This window comes from Bidens hawaiensis, unplaced genomic scaffold, assembly GCF_021521415.1.
Source record: "Bidens hawaiensis isolate Kalapana, Puna unplaced genomic scaffold, B.hawaiensis_p1.1 tig00016275_1, whole genome shotgun sequence".
In the NCBI taxonomy this organism is placed as follows: domain Eukaryota; kingdom Viridiplantae; phylum Streptophyta; class Magnoliopsida; order Asterales; family Asteraceae; genus Bidens; species Bidens hawaiensis.
In genome coordinates this window covers 320,489-336,177 of record NW_027492490.1, presented here as the reverse complement: position 1 = coordinate 336,177, position 15,689 = coordinate 320,489, and the positions used below count along the sequence as shown (strand labels likewise).

Genomic DNA, 15,689 nt, shown 5'->3' with positions numbered 1-15,689 from the left:
TTTAAAAATTGAGTTTTTAGAACATCTATAATGGTGAAGGATAAAAACAGTTACAGAATTAGTCGACCGGAAAAACTAACCGGACTATAAAACCGGTTGGTTCGCTTTTGCGTGAAACAAAGATAGGTCGAGAGTGGGATTGGGTCTATAATTTATGATATGATGTCCCCAAATTAGAGTTTGTTAAGTTTCACGAAATAGTTAATAGTTGATGCGTTTGTTTTTATTAATGGGTTGGTTTCGGGCTAAATGTGAAGCACTAGCCATGTGTTCGTAGTGACTGGTGGTAACAACCAACTAAAGATTTTATTGTATATTACTTTGTGTAATTTTGTTATTGATTAGAATAGAGTGTCATCAACTACAAAACCAATCGTCCACCACCACCTAACACATAGATATGCCCGCCAAACAATATATTTTATAGTTTAAACAAATTTTACGTAAAACAAAATGAAATTTCACAATACCAAAAGTTAATTGAAAGAAATTGGGACTATATACCATTAGAGGTGTTTATTATTTGATTAGGTCTCACTCCAACCCAACTCAATTGAAAAAGTTTAAACATTAAAAAATATAACGAACGTAACAACTTAATATATACAATTACCCTTAAATCAAAGCAAACTCCGTTGCAAATAAAACAAATTATTACAAAAAGTAAAATAGCAAGGCGATTAAAAATAAAAACCTAAATAAACCCCCGTAACACGGGGGCTAAAAGCTAGTATATATATATATATATATAGATAGATAGATAATTAAAAAACACATAAAAAAAATAACTAAAAAAATTGTAGCCTAAGGACTCGATTAAGAAAAGAACATTAGCAAAGATAATTCACAAAAAAAAAAAAAAAACTGAAACTTGTTAACCTAAGGAATCGAAATCAAGCACATAGGAAAGCAAGGGAGTTATTAAAGACAACTCTAGCCATCAGACTGAACAAGTTTGGTTTTTCTTTGAAATTAATTGTATAAATGGTCAAATAAGATCCTAAAAACTATTTTGTGATACCAACATTTGATATTTATCTATAGTATATAATGTCTACAAGGCAATCTCCATCACAAAAGAAAGAGATCGACCATGCTGGATATAATCCCGTTCATTCACCTCAAAAAGTTATAGGTCATTTATGTAATTATGTTTGGCGTCATTATAACAATAAATAGTTATAAGGGTCTATGTGTCAAATTGAAAACTTGGAAACTATCCATGTGTTGTCATATTGTAAGCATACCATAGGGTTGATGGTTCGATGTGTTACATCGCATCGATAGGAGAAGAAGATAACTATTAACCCACCGATATGTAAATTTTTAGGTTAATCCCTAATTGCTTAATTTAGGATTCCTTTGATATTGTTAAATCTTTTATCAAATATAGATTTATTGATAGTCAATTCTATGCAAGAAATGATATCAGAAATAGGTTTTTGCTTGTTCTCAGTTTGATCTATCGAAAACTTCTCAACCCTATCTAAAACCGGGTTGTTTTCATTCTCGTGATTTTTTGGTTTTGCATACTTCAAAAAAGAAACAAATTTTGTTTCGAATTGAAGCAAGTAAAATACTAGTGGATTGAATAGTTTTTCTTAGTTTTTAATTTGATTTTTAAAAGCTAATGCCTTTGTTAAACTCTTTTCATAATTAATAAAATTAAACACAAATAATTAAAGAGTTTAAGCATTAAAATTGACGCAACCAGATTTATAGAGCTTCAAGTGAGTGCCAACTAGGGCTGTCACTTTTACCAAGATTTATAGATCTTGGTGGGTTGTAAGCGAAACTCTTCTTTGCGGCCTTCTCCAGGACTTCAAATGCTTCGTTAGGTGATTTGGATCCTAGGTCTCCACCAGCGATCTGGTCGATGGCCTGTTTGTTTTGACTAGATTGTGCGTCAAAGAAAGTTTTTGCTTGTAAACATACGCTCATTCCATGATGTGGGCATCTTCTTAAAAGACTTTTGTATCTTTCCCATGTTGCGTGTAACGACTCATCATCATCGGTCCGGAATCCGGTAATGCTGGCTCGGTATTTGGCAGTTTTGTCGGGCGGAAAATATTTGAGGAGAAACTGTTTAATCATCTGGTCCCAAGTGGTAATGGAACCAGAGGAAAGAGATTCTATCCATTCTAGGGCTTGGCCTCTTAGAGAGAAAGGAAAGAGTTTAAGCTTGATTTGATCTTCTGAACAGTTTTGGATTTTAAAGGTTCCGCAGATTCGTAAGAATCGAGATATGTGAGAAAGAGGGTCTTCGTCGAGGAGACCATGAAATTGAACTGAATTTTCCACCATATGAATGGTGCTTGATTTGATTTCGAAATTTTCGGTGATTTCGGGTGGAGCCACTCCATTGCCGTAGCCTTCAAGAATTGGCTTGGCATACTTGCTCATGTTCGGCTCATTGTTCTGGGCCGCCATCATTTCTTCGGTTTGATTTTCTCCTGATGTGGTGGCGTCTACTGATTCGTCTTTGATTGCTTCGGCAGTTTCTGCTGTCCGTTTACGAGTCCGTCGACGAAAGAGTCGTTCCGGTTCAGAAATTGGAGAAGCAAGCTCAGACTCAAAACTAGAGGACATACATGGGACTAAATCAAAATTAAACACTAAAGTAAAAGTTAGCTAAAGTTAAACTAAAGGTTAGTCTAAGTTAAACTATAAGTTAGGCTAAGCTATTCTAAACTATCTAAGGTCTAAGCTAATTAAGCTAAAGTAAGGTAAGGTAAACAAAGGTAAAAAGTAGGCTAGCCGTAAAATTATATTATTTGGTATAATAAAGATAAAATAAAATAGAAGTTAAAAATTTGTACAATTATAGACAATGATTAAATTAAAACTTGAATCGTTCTTAGAAATGTACCGTGTCCCCGTCAACGGCGCCAAAAACTTTGATGCGTGCGTGCGTGTCTTATAAAATATAAGAGGTTGGAATGATTTGCTTTTGCACAAGTTCGTGTTTTAAATTTATAAAAGTGATTTCTACAAAGACTAAACACACACAAAATAGGCAAGTGTACCTATCGTATATGTAGAATAGTATTGGTAAGAACCAAGTATCGATCCGTGGACACAAATGTTTCTAATAATAAATCGTTGTTTTACTTCAATCGGAGGTTTTAATCATTTTGCGGTTAATTTTTGAACTTTTTTATAAAATATAAATACTTATATATAATAGATAGGTGACCAAGATAAGAAATTCTAAACGAGTTATTCAATTATGCGAAGGTTACCATCTAAGATCAAGAATCCACTCCAATTTAGCATTGATAATTAATATTTAAACATGTGATAAACTTGCCGTAGCAATATATGATATATAGCTCCTTAAACCTTAATTGAGCATCTTTGGCACTAAGGAGGTAACGTGCGCATGTTAAAGTCCACCATTTCCTAATGTCACGCCACCTCAATGATATTTAAGTTGGCAAGTAGTTTCGTAAAGTAGAAAGATTAGGATTGACTCCGATTTCTCAAATACCAATTCTAACAACTTCGGGTGGTTGTAGTTTAGTCACACAACCTCCCCTTGGTTGATTTATGTAGGTTATAATTACACATTCCGTTAACATATGATTTCTTTAGCTAATTTGATATCCTAAGCAAAGCCATTTTCGGATTACCAAGACTTAGAAAAATACATCATAACTTATATCTCATCGTTTCTAAGTACAATATAAGGATCCATGTTTCGATAATGTATCAAAGTATTTCTATCTTTCAAGAACATGAATCGATCATGAACGATTGCCAATGGAATTGACAACCACCAACTTTGAATTAGTGATTTAAAATGGTGAAACATTTCTCATCAAAAGATAATTGTAATATAACCATGTACTTTACTATACTACATCACATGTCTTGATTAATTATCAAGTAAAACAAAGCTTCTTCATAGATTTTAGATGGTAAAAGGAGTTTAGCTCATAATGAGCATGATGATAAACATTAAGATGAATGATGATAATAAATACATGATTAAACTTGGAATGATCTAACCAAATGTAGATGAATCTTCCTTCTTAATGATGTTGATGATTGTTGATGATGATGGTTGATGGTGATGACCTCCAAGCCTTCAAACTCTTCACTAAACCTTCTATGTGAGTGTTAGTGTGTGTTTTTATAAGAGAGAATCGGATAGAAATATTTTCAAGGCACACTTGATGAATGCAACATGAGCCACTATTTACAGGCAATCTGGATGGTGAGGCACGGCCCCGTGCTTGATGAGCACGGCCCCGTGTATTTTCATGACATGTGCCAGATCTGTTTTGTCTTTTGTGTGAGCTGGCAACGGCCCCGTGGTAAACTGACACGGTCCCGTGCTTTTTAGTGACATGTGCTCAATTCTTTTTTGTCTTTTCTGCATTCCCGTCCATGGCCCCGTGCATGCTAAGCACGGCCCCGTGCTTTTGTTCTCAGATTTTGTCTTTTCTTGTTCCATAAGCATGGGGGCGTGTTTCTTTGTTTTCTTGTGTTTTCTTCTGTTTTTCTTCGTCTTTTTGCTTGTTTCTTCGTTTGAGGTTTGGTTTCACCTGAAATTACGTTTTGTTATGATAAGTAGCCTTTTATGCTATGTTATTAGATAGAAATTGCAGTTTTTAGAGATTATTTGATGCTGAAAAGATGTATATTTCTATGTACATCAGAGGGCGAATGGAACGCTCGCATTCGACTACTTAAAGCGGTCATCTCATATGAGACAATCTTTAAGGAGATTTGAAACAACGGGATCCAAGTTAAGCTCGTGATCCATAAAACACAATAAAAATCTAATGTTTTTGCGTTTTAAGGTAGGGATACCTTGGAGTTCTATGAAAGTGTGTGTATGTGTATATTTATGATAGATAAAATAAATAAGTATATAAATAAACAAGTGCATTGAACAATCAAGTAGGGTAAACACGTATAGGCAACACGTATAAGGACCCTAAAGTAAAGACTATACTAGGTCGTTACGTCTAACCGCCTATCCTATAGTCTTTTGGCTCTGATACCAATCTGTCACACCTCGAAAAAAGGCGGAACATGCCAGGGTGCAACGTGATTGGACAAATACACAAGACACTATTTAAAGTGACAATATTTAATCAACTCATTTTATTTCAACAAATCAATAAACAACACATCTCGTCCACACAAACAAGTTGAATACAAGTAGCACTTATGTTGTTCGTTTTACTAATATCCTAATAGTCTTGGTAACGTTTTCATCAAGTCCTCGAGTCAACAAAAGTCAAACCTGTAACATTTCATAAAATAAAGTTTGTCAACACAAAGGTTGGTGAGCAATTCATAAGTTTGAGCATAAAAGTATATAGTAATAAAAGCCACAAAACTTGTATACAAAACAATAAATAAAAGCAACAACTTGGATAAGTTGACAATCGCTAATAGAATTACGTTAGCGCCACCTAGCTACAAGGGGTTGCCAAGTAGTCTAGGATTTAATAGAATATCGTTAATTGCATTACGTTAATGACACCTTGCTACAAGGGGATGCCAAGTAGTCTAGGATTTATAGATTCAACCAACCGAAAGCGATAAACACATAGACATATAGCATAGAACACCAAATCAAGCAAGTATTTAAGTAATGTATACAATCACGTTTGTGGGTTTAAGATTCAAGTAAATAAAGCATTTAGTTTGATAAGTATGAAATGTCACCCCAAAACGGAAGATGGAAAAAGGGGTATGAAAGTACTCACCTCGATTGATGAATTGAGAAGCTAAACAAGTGATCGACATATAGAAAGCTTGTAAACGAAACGAACGAATCCGACTTGAAAACTATTTGAAAAAGAATAAATAAAATATATTAATGAACTTGAAACCATAATGAAACTATATTGGAAACATTGAATGGGACGGTTCGGTTGTAAATCGGATTATCGGTTAATTTGTTAATGGTTAGGGACTCGTACTTAAATGACAATTAAAATAAAATAATATTATTTTATTGGGCTTTTAAATAGTTAAACCAATATTAAAAGAAAACAAGACGAGTTTTAAATCAAGAGCTCAGTTGTATAAAAATGAACTGATAATAAAGTTTATAATAATATTATTAATGTTAAAGATAAAAATGATAATAATGATTTTAAAATATGTTTTATATATATATGTGTGTGTGTGTATAGATATATAAGTTAATGATAATAACCATAACTATTACTAATAATACTAATATCGTATAATAATTATATTAATAATTATTATTAATAATACTATTAATAATAGTTAAAGAATAAAATCTTGGTATAAATTTAAAGTGTTGTTGATAAAATAGTAATAATAATAAGTAATGTTGATAGTAAATAATGTTGCCATACACGATGTTGGTTCGATTTCTAAACGAGTTCACAAAATAACTATAATGATATTATTGCTAATAATTAATGATAATAATATGAAGATAATAATAATATGATCTTTAATAATATTAATAACAACTTTAATATTTATAATAATAATGATAATAATAATAGTTTTGTTAAAAGATAAAGTAATAATAATAATAATAATCTTGTTAATAATAATAATGATAATACTAATAATAATCTAGTTAATAATAATAATAATAATAATCTTTACGTATTTATGTTAATATTAATAGTAATAATAAATTTATTAAGTATAACAAGAAAACAATACCAAAAACCGATCTAGGATGACCCGAACTCGAGACCTCTAGTTTAATAACTAACGTACCAACCAAACTGAACCAATATAACAATTTGTTAAACAACTCAAAGTTAAACTCACAATTGTTAATTTACCTATTAGTTGTTCACGAGTCACGGCTCTATACCGAGGAATGAACGAGTCGCACCTGTCGGAGACGGAAACCGAGAGAGAGAGAGAGAGAGCAGAGAGATAGAGAGACGGTGAGAGAGAGAGAGAGAGAGAGCGCCGAGGGAGATGGAGAGGCTGCGGTACACCGTGTCACACCCCAACCTACGGCGGAAATGTCGGGGCGCGAACTGATTGTCACAGCTCTCAAGGTTACTATCATGCACAATATAAGTTTCAATATCTAATTAATAATTTCAAATAAAACAAATATTCATGTACAACAAATTTATAAATAAACAATACATTAAATATCCAAAATTAAGTTCTTGTATCTTTTCTCTAACATGCATCCTAAGTTGCTTCAAACAATATTGATAATCACTTCACACGATAACCTGCATATGCGTTGAAAATAAAGTAGTTTTGTCAACACAAGGTTGAGTGAGCAACACACCAGTTTAAGTGTACATATAGTATAGTATAAAAATAAGTATTTGCAACAAGTCTCATGAGAATAACAAAACAACCAAATGAGTAAGTATAACTGAGATGTCAAGAAGCACAAGGCTATAACGACTGGCGTATGATCATACTAGACTGAGATTATGTTGGACCTCTCCGAATGCGAAAGCATACAAAGCAAATAAGCACATAAACAAGTAAGGTATAAGTTGTTAACACATAAGACAAAGTTGCAGTTTTGTGTATAAGTATATATGAGAAATATATTTACGCATATGTCCCCAAAACGTGAGAAAACAAGTAAAATAGGGGAATGTAGTACTCACCTTAGCAACAAGCAAGAGATAAACGAATGCGGTAAGAACGGTAGTAAACAAGAGTTACGCTCTTTGTAAGTTATCGACGAGAAATCCTAAGTAACAATAGTTGAGGAAAAATAAATATAGATAGAATACGAAGCTAAAATTAGATAGAGGTTCAGGATTGACGATCAAGTGTGTTCTTGCGAAAGTTATATATTACATTAATTTATTATTAATTTTATTGCAAAGCTTTGTTGTTCATAATATGATTTAATTATATAAAATACATTTAAATACTCAAATAAACGTTTATAAAGATTTTGGATAAATCATATAAAGAGATTTGTTTTAAGTAATTAATTTAAGCTAGAAATACATTTAATTTATATATATATTCTCACCATTAGAAAAGATTTCTTTTTATAAAAACCTTGTAAATAACAAAGGATTAATAAACAATAATATTTATAAAAAAAATATGATCTTTCAAAAAAATACTTAGACTTATACTTTTAATACGCCAATTAACATAGTTATAATAAATATATATACTTTTTGATTAAAACTCTTTTAAATATTAAAAACCTTTACAAATCTTATACATACACATATATATATATATATATATATATATATATATATATATATATATATATAAGTATGAACATATATGGTGTTGAACCAAAGTTCGGAATACGATTAGTTAAAGTCTCGATTTTGATAAAATAATGTTTATTTAATACATATTAATTATTATAATTAATTAATTAATTAGTTTAACCTTAAAACCCATTAAAACCCAATTTGTGGTCCAAAACTTAACAAATTGGTAATAGGGTTTGAAAAACGGATAATGGTTTGGGTCTGGGTTTGGGTCTTGATAACCCGTTTAGGGTATATGGGTTATAACAAAATTGTTGTTTAGTCGCTTGGAGTTTAAGGTGGAAACAAAATTGGGTAAGAGTTTAAGTTTGGATTGAATTTGCATATAAATCAAAGTAGTTATATTAATATTAGTTAAATATGATAAGCAATATTAATAAAATAATATTAACTCGAATAACGCGATACGTTTATCGATAAATTTTCCCGAACGTAAAACGAGTCGGGGATTTAATAAAAATACTAATTCGAAAAGTCCGAGTTGTTACACACCGGTGGCCGGTTTTCCGGTCACCGGAAAAACGTGTAGAGGGAGAGGGCTCGCCGGATTTACGAAGGAAGGGAAGGAGAGGCAGTGGGGGTACGGTGGTGGTGTATCGGAGGTGTTTGGCTTCGCCGGAGGTTCCGAGGTCGCCAGACCGTTACCGGAATCGAAAGAGATGAAGAGGGTGGCAGCTGGTGTGATGGCTGCGATGAAGGTGGTGGTGTGGTGGATGGTGGTGGCGTTGCCGGAGATGGTGGTCTTGCCGGAAAATCGGGCTCGCCGGAGCCGATTCCGATCGCCGGAATTTCGAGAGAGAAAGGGCTGGCGGCTGTGAATGATATAAGGTAGGGTTAGGGTTTTTTGATTAAATAGGTGGGTTATAAATGTTACCCCTTTGGCCCCTCAAGTTCTAATAATGGTTTAAAACGAGTTTAAATGTTTCCAAAGTTATAACGAGTTTACGAAAATCATTTTAAACCCTCTATGTTTTCTCAACGACACTATAATATGACAAAACATCGATTTATTGGTGATCGAAATATATAATATAATATTGTATAATAAATAAATAAAGTTCTAAAAATGTTGAGTCGGGTTCACGTAATAAAAGTTTACAAAACGAAAAACAACTCGAGACTCGAATTTGACGAATGTCACAAATATGTTGCATGAGCACGCAAAGGTGTGTCATGTGGAGACTTTTGAATGACATAAACATTTTGTTATTTAATTTTAATTTAATTTAATTTTTTAAGGGGGGGACACTTTCTTAATTAAATTTAGGTATGTCATATGATATTGTTAATGAAACAAAAAATAATCATGACTGACTATTATTGTTAAAATTGCTAGTGAAAATGATTATTTTGGTTAATTTTTCCATATTTAAAATCTGGCTAGTTAAACATTATAGAAGAAAATACTTTCATGAAGATACTATTTTGCTCTTTCTGTGGTTCACAAAAGAAGATGACGTGTATATTAATATGCCCTCTTGCAAATATTCACCCAAGTGGACCCACTTTTCCTCCTATTTATAAGGAACTCCCATTGATGACACCCTTCAAACCATCCCTTGACTTCACTTCACTTCATCTCATTTGACTGCATTACTTCCTCTACTACAAAATGGCATCAAGCTCCATGTATTCAAGCAGCTCTACCTCCACCTGGACACCCCAACAGAACAAACTGTTTGAAAGAGCCCTTGCGGTTTTTGACCGTGACACACCGGATCGGTGGCAGAAGATTGCACGGGCAGTGGGTGGTAAAACCGCAGAAGAAGTGAAGAGACACTATGAAGTGCTGATTCAAGACCTTAGGCACATCGAGGCCGGCAATGTTCCTTTTCCCAACTATAGACGTTAGTTAGTTTTGATTCAATGAGGTAAATCAATAATGTGATCCAGTCGATGATCACTACATACACAATTCGCTTTCATTGGCCGGGTCTATCATGTATGTACCGGTAATGTCTGAATGATTTCGATGTATTGTAATATTGTTGAATTTCATCATTATAATCTATAATATTTCAATGTCGGACATCTTATATGTAAGATGCTAAAATTATTAGGGCCGGAAAGTAGGCACAAAAATTGAATATTTTTCCAAATGTAGTAGCTATAGCTCCCTTGCTTAAAGCGGCTTCCCTCTACTTCTCACAAATCTTGACGAGATCAACGACTAGATATTACCGGAAAATGGTATGTCAACAACTTAAGACTAATGTTTTGAAAACCGGACAGATAATAAACCGGTGCCACTATTGACTCACTGGTGAGACCTGTCTCGTAAACCACACATGTCTTAGTTACTTTTAAAATATATTTAGATGTTACAAAACTACATAGGATATTTCGATTTTAAAAGAAATAAAAGCAAACAATGAAGAGATTTAGTTTTTGAAGGATAGAGAATATTTAGTTTGACAGCATAAATAAAAAATAAATATTTTCCTAGATTAGATTACAAATAAGTATTTAGAGGCCTGGTTCCCCCCAACCTTTAGGTAGGGTCAGGTTTTAACGATCGTAAACTACGCATATAAAAGTGTGTTGCGACAAATATTGTAATTGAGCGTCACGTTGTGACATATATGGTAATATGATAATCTTTTCCAGAAAGGGGTGTTTGGAGTTGTGTGCATGTTAGTCGTTTTGAAGATACAGAACTACTTACCTACTTAATTAACATAAAGGTTTAAATAAATCATTTATACAACAGAGATATAATTAACTAAGCTACACTTAGTGTCCTTTAAACAAAAGTGACCAAGATACCAATAATATCTGTTTGAATCGTTTGATAACTTGGTGGAATGAGAATAAGAATTTCCCCTCTGTCGGTAGCTATATAATAACCTCATATTGAAAGAATATGATTCTTAAATTAATAACCTCATATTGAAAACCAACTTCTATCATTGTCACTTTAATTCTTTAATTTCCGAATCATCAATCTAGACATAGAAAATGTATGCCAACTAATATCGGATATGATGGACAAGATGAGGCAACCGGATCACATCGGGGTATAAAGATAATGGAGATAAGAGAGAATGAAATAACATGTTATTGTTAGTGTGTTACATGCACGCCTTTAATGATTAAACTAGGTATTAGTTAAAAGTGTGTAAACTCGTGGCTATTTTCTTAAGACGTCACCATGTTCTATTAGTTAAACACGGTTGGCAAAGCAAATAATGAAAATCAAGCACGTGTATAAAAATCAAATATTCAAATACAATAACTAACCCTATTCATTTATGAACTGTGCTAGAAAATATATTTCTTCATTTCCATAATCGAAAAACAACCCATTAAACAACATATATAGTTTTTACGAATTAAATGCAGGAAATTTCTACTTATAAAACACTAACATAACGTCATAAGGTTATTTTGTAATAACTCTTAAGTCAAGGGGTATACTCTAACTTTTATATAGGTTAAAGTGACATGGCACTTTAAAGATGGATTAAATCACTTTCCACTTGTGTTAAGTGTGTTAAAAGGACCTATGGGTTATGTTTTTAACGGGTTAAAAGGAGCAAATATGCATTAATTATGTATTAATTACTAATTGATTTGTTATATTAGTTATGTGTTAAATGGGTTAAATCATTTTTTTTTGAATGACATAGAATGAAAAAGAAAAAAATAAGTGATGTGAAGCTTATGTGGAATTAAGATGGGTTAGAGTATACCCCATGGCCTTACTCTTAACGAGTCACTTTAAATATTTACAATTAATTTAATACCTGGATGTCATTTGTTCCTTTTTTACGTTTTACTCTTAATTTTTAACGTTAGAAGAAATGTTATTGATGTAAAAGATTAGAATTCTAGCAAGGTGCCTGAAGAAAAACTAAAACACCCGCTATATTAGCAAATGCAAATAAAATTACACAATTACGATCATTCAAAAGACTGAGAGTTTGACATGTTCTGTATATATGCAAAAGTATACAACCGTCTTGATCTTTTCGATTAACCTTGATACGTAAGATTGTTAATTGAGTGATGGTATTTACTTATATTTATTTGGATTAATTTCATATATATCCCTACAAACTTCAAAAATATCATATATACCCAACAAAAAATGAATATATCATATATACCCAGTTTTAATGAAATTTTATTTAATGACTATTTTACCCCTTTAATATTTTATGATTTGTTCATATCCTTTATTTATTTATGAGTAAATTAAAAATTAGAAACACATCCAGTCTCCTCCTCGTAAGTGCATTGTCGGAGACCAAGATTAATAATAGGTGACAAGTTCCGGGCAAATTAACACCCAGCAAGTACCGCCGCCACCAGTTCTGGTAACTGTTCCGACCGGGCTACTCTCCTTCTCCGGCCATTGCCTCATAACCGTTTGTCTTTTCTGGTTATGATGGCAGTTTTTGAGATCCGAGGGGCGTCGGAGGTGGCAGCGAAACATCTCCAATACCCCAATTTTTTCCGTTCACTCCATGTTGTCACCCCGCCACTGTCGTGCACCCATCGTTAAATGTTATCGTCTTAAATATCACAACCCTAATTTAATTCATTTCAGATTATCCATCGTTAATTGTGTTACATTGGGCACAATTATATTTTTGGAAAACAATACATGGATGATGTAAATTGTGTGGAACGGTGGAAGAAGGAGATGAGCACAAAAAGCAATTTAAGGATTTTATGTTTTTTTTTATATATTAAAGGATCCACTTTTTCCTTGTTGATTTTAAGAGTAAAAAAAAGGGGTAAAATGGTCACTTATTACAGTTTTTTCAATGGTTTGGACATATATGATATTTTAACTCATTTGTAAGGATATATATATGATAATTTAGCTTTGTAGGAATATATATGATATTTATTTTTGTATATATGAAATTGCCCCGATTTATTTTTGTAGTTTGTAACGCATGTGTGTATGAAAATCTCGAGCAATAAGCAATTATTTCCATTCTGGATTTCAATTTAAAACTTTGTTTCTTTTCTTTTTCATCTAACATTATTTTAGATAGATCGAAGACCGTTGATTCACATATATGTTTATATTTATTGTAAATCATTAATATATAAAATGTAAAAAAAAATGTTACAGTAATTAATTTCGAAATAATCATATATCTAAAAAGTTTTGCATACTCCTGTTTACTCTTTTTGAGACAGAAAACATGACATGCGTTAATAAGCAGTAAATCAAATACAGTTATGGAGCGAACAAAAAGAATAAAGAAGATTAAAGATATTCATATTAGATTAAAGCAGAAAAATTAAAAAGAACAAATTAATTTGACCGGCAAAAGGAAAAAAAGGCTGCTACTTCGAAAACTAAAGCTAAACAGATCTAAATCTAACACATCGACATAACGTAAAGAATTTAAACAAGAAAAACGTCGACCCCACTAATCCACGTCATCGTGGGTGGGACTGCACGACACGCCACGTCATATTTTATATAAATAATATTATTATATTTTTCATCTGGTAAAGTCATGCACTAGGCCTGGTCTGTCAGTGAAGTTAAGCCGCCAAGAAAGAAACGTCGAATCTCTGTCGTCCACGTCATCAATGAACCTAAACTCATTTGAAGCTGCCGGTGAGTAGCATGATGACATCTTATGACTGGATGATTGTGAGTAATCATGATTAACCCATTGGTTACTGTTCATCATGTATTGGTGGTGGTATCCCTCCGTCGCATCGCTGCCGTAAGTAACCGTTGCGGCGGCGGCCTTGTTCGCCCGTCGCTCCTCTTTCTTGTATCGAATTCCGCAGGCGTTGCATAATGACTGCGAATATATTTACCGTCAGTAACTTTTTTTGGTTAATAATTTGGTTAAGTTTTAATTTTATTAATTTAGAAAACCCAAATTTTTAAATAATTATTTCTCTTATTATTTAAATCGCGTATCTCCTTCGCTTGTAGCGATTTATCATTCGATAAAATTTATAGTTTTGAACATTTTGTTTTAAGTTTTTTCATTAACATTTTGGTTAAGTTTTAATTTTATTAACTTTTCTAATTTTATTAAATTTGAAAACCCAAATTTTCAAATAATTATTTTTCTTCATTATTTGAATCGCACATCTCTGACACTTGTAGCAATTTAACATTCGATGAATATTGAATGACTAAAAATTGTCAACCTGATCCTCTATTCCGGTCATGAAATAGATGAAATTAATAATAATTAAAATAAAAGATTTTTGTTTAAAAATGAAAACTTATTAGAGCTGTCCATTTTCGGTTTATCCTTTGGAACCATAACACATCCCCAATATTTAATGAAGTAGAATGAATTGAGATGTTATTTTGTAAATGCGTAATTATCTTGAATAGATTAAACATACCTTAGGTCCGCGAGGTCCATTTCTCCATAGTGGAGTAGAAGTAGTGTCACAATTAGCACAACGCCTAGAAAACAGACTATCACCGGCCGCACCGCCATGATTAGCCTTACGAGGCGACGGTGCAGCCGAGTGACTCGAAGGCTGCAAAATGTTCCACCAACTCGACCCACGCCGGTTCTCATGGTGCGTTTTCGAGCTTTTTTCATACTCGTGTGTCGAACGAGTGGAAGGTGTGCCCAAAGACAAAGTGCAATCCACCGAAGAAGGTGAAGAGGACCCATAGGCACACATTTGTTGGTCATAGTCATAAGACATTGGGAACATGTTGGAGAATGAGTTTGGTTGATGGTAATGGTAGAGACCACATGAGCATGGACCCATCATGGTTGCACCAGTGCACCTGTTCATGGTTGTGATGATATAAGATGATGAAATAAGGGTCAAAGGGAGTACCGGCAGTGGTGACGTTAACCTGTGTAAGTTACTATAAATGAAGATTTGTGGGACCAATGAACAAGTAGAATAGTATGAGTATGGGATGTGATGATGAAAGGGTGGGGGTTAGGGGTTTATATAGGTGAACATGAGTGGGTCCAGTGGAAGTGAAGTTGCAGGACTGAATATTCCACATATGTTTTTTTGTCGTTTTGTCTTGCAACAATGTTAATTTATCAAAATGTTATTATCAAATTATGTTTTAGCACTTCCTTTTGCTCCTTCAAAATAGCACATATTTTATAGTTTTGGGACATCAAAAAATTTATAAGAGTTGGTATTCTAATCTAATTATATGAGGGTGATGATTGAAGCTTGATATCTTATGGTTTCAGGTTCGATTTTTTTTATGGTGTTTTTCGGTGAGTAAAACCTTGAGCTATCAATACAGATGGTTTTAGAAAGATTAACTTGTGTATAAGGGGTGTTTGGTAGAGAGAAAAGAGGGTGGAGAATTGGATTTCCATTGTTTGGGAGAATTAGGTAGAGAATTGGGGGGAGAATTGGATTTCTCTGGGAATTGGGTGTAGGCAAAAAATTGAGAAATCCAATTCTCTCTATTTTGAAGAGAAATGGAATTCTCTATGAGCCACCATCGCTTCTCTGCTCTAC

At 33.0% G+C, this 15,689-nt stretch overlaps 1 protein-coding gene and 1 pseudogene across 1 annotated transcript; one reads left to right on the top strand and one right to left on the bottom strand.

Annotated features, from left to right (window-relative positions):
- The first annotated feature begins 9,763 nt into the window (after positions 1-9,763).
- On the top strand, positions 9,764-10,269 carry LOC143551231 (protein RADIALIS-like 1 pseudogene; annotated as a pseudogene).
- A 3,076-nt stretch (positions 10,270-13,345) lies between these two features.
- LOC143551229 (GATA transcription factor 19-like) lies at positions 13,346-15,231 on the bottom strand. The gene is made up of 2 exons (XM_077041700.1): positions 14,583-15,231; positions 13,346-14,020 (listed from the first exon to the last, which is right to left on the bottom strand). Exons 1-2 carry the CDS (start codon positions 14,988-14,990, stop codon positions 13,709-13,711), a joined length of 720 nt encoding a protein of 239 aa, XP_076897815.1. The 5' UTR covers positions 14,991-15,231; the 3' UTR covers positions 13,346-13,708.
- Between the last annotated feature and the right edge of the window lie 458 nt (positions 15,232-15,689).

Excerpts from the sequence above, each read along its gene's own strand:
- LOC143551229 (XM_077041700.1), bottom strand. The coding sequence starts at position 14,990 with ATGAACAGGTGCACTGGTGCAACCATGATGGGTCCATGCTCATGTGGT. Across the intron at positions 14,021-14,582 it reads ATGGACCTCGCGGACCTAAG|TCATTATGCAACGCCTGCGG; the intron begins GTATGTTTAATC and ends ATATATTCGCAG.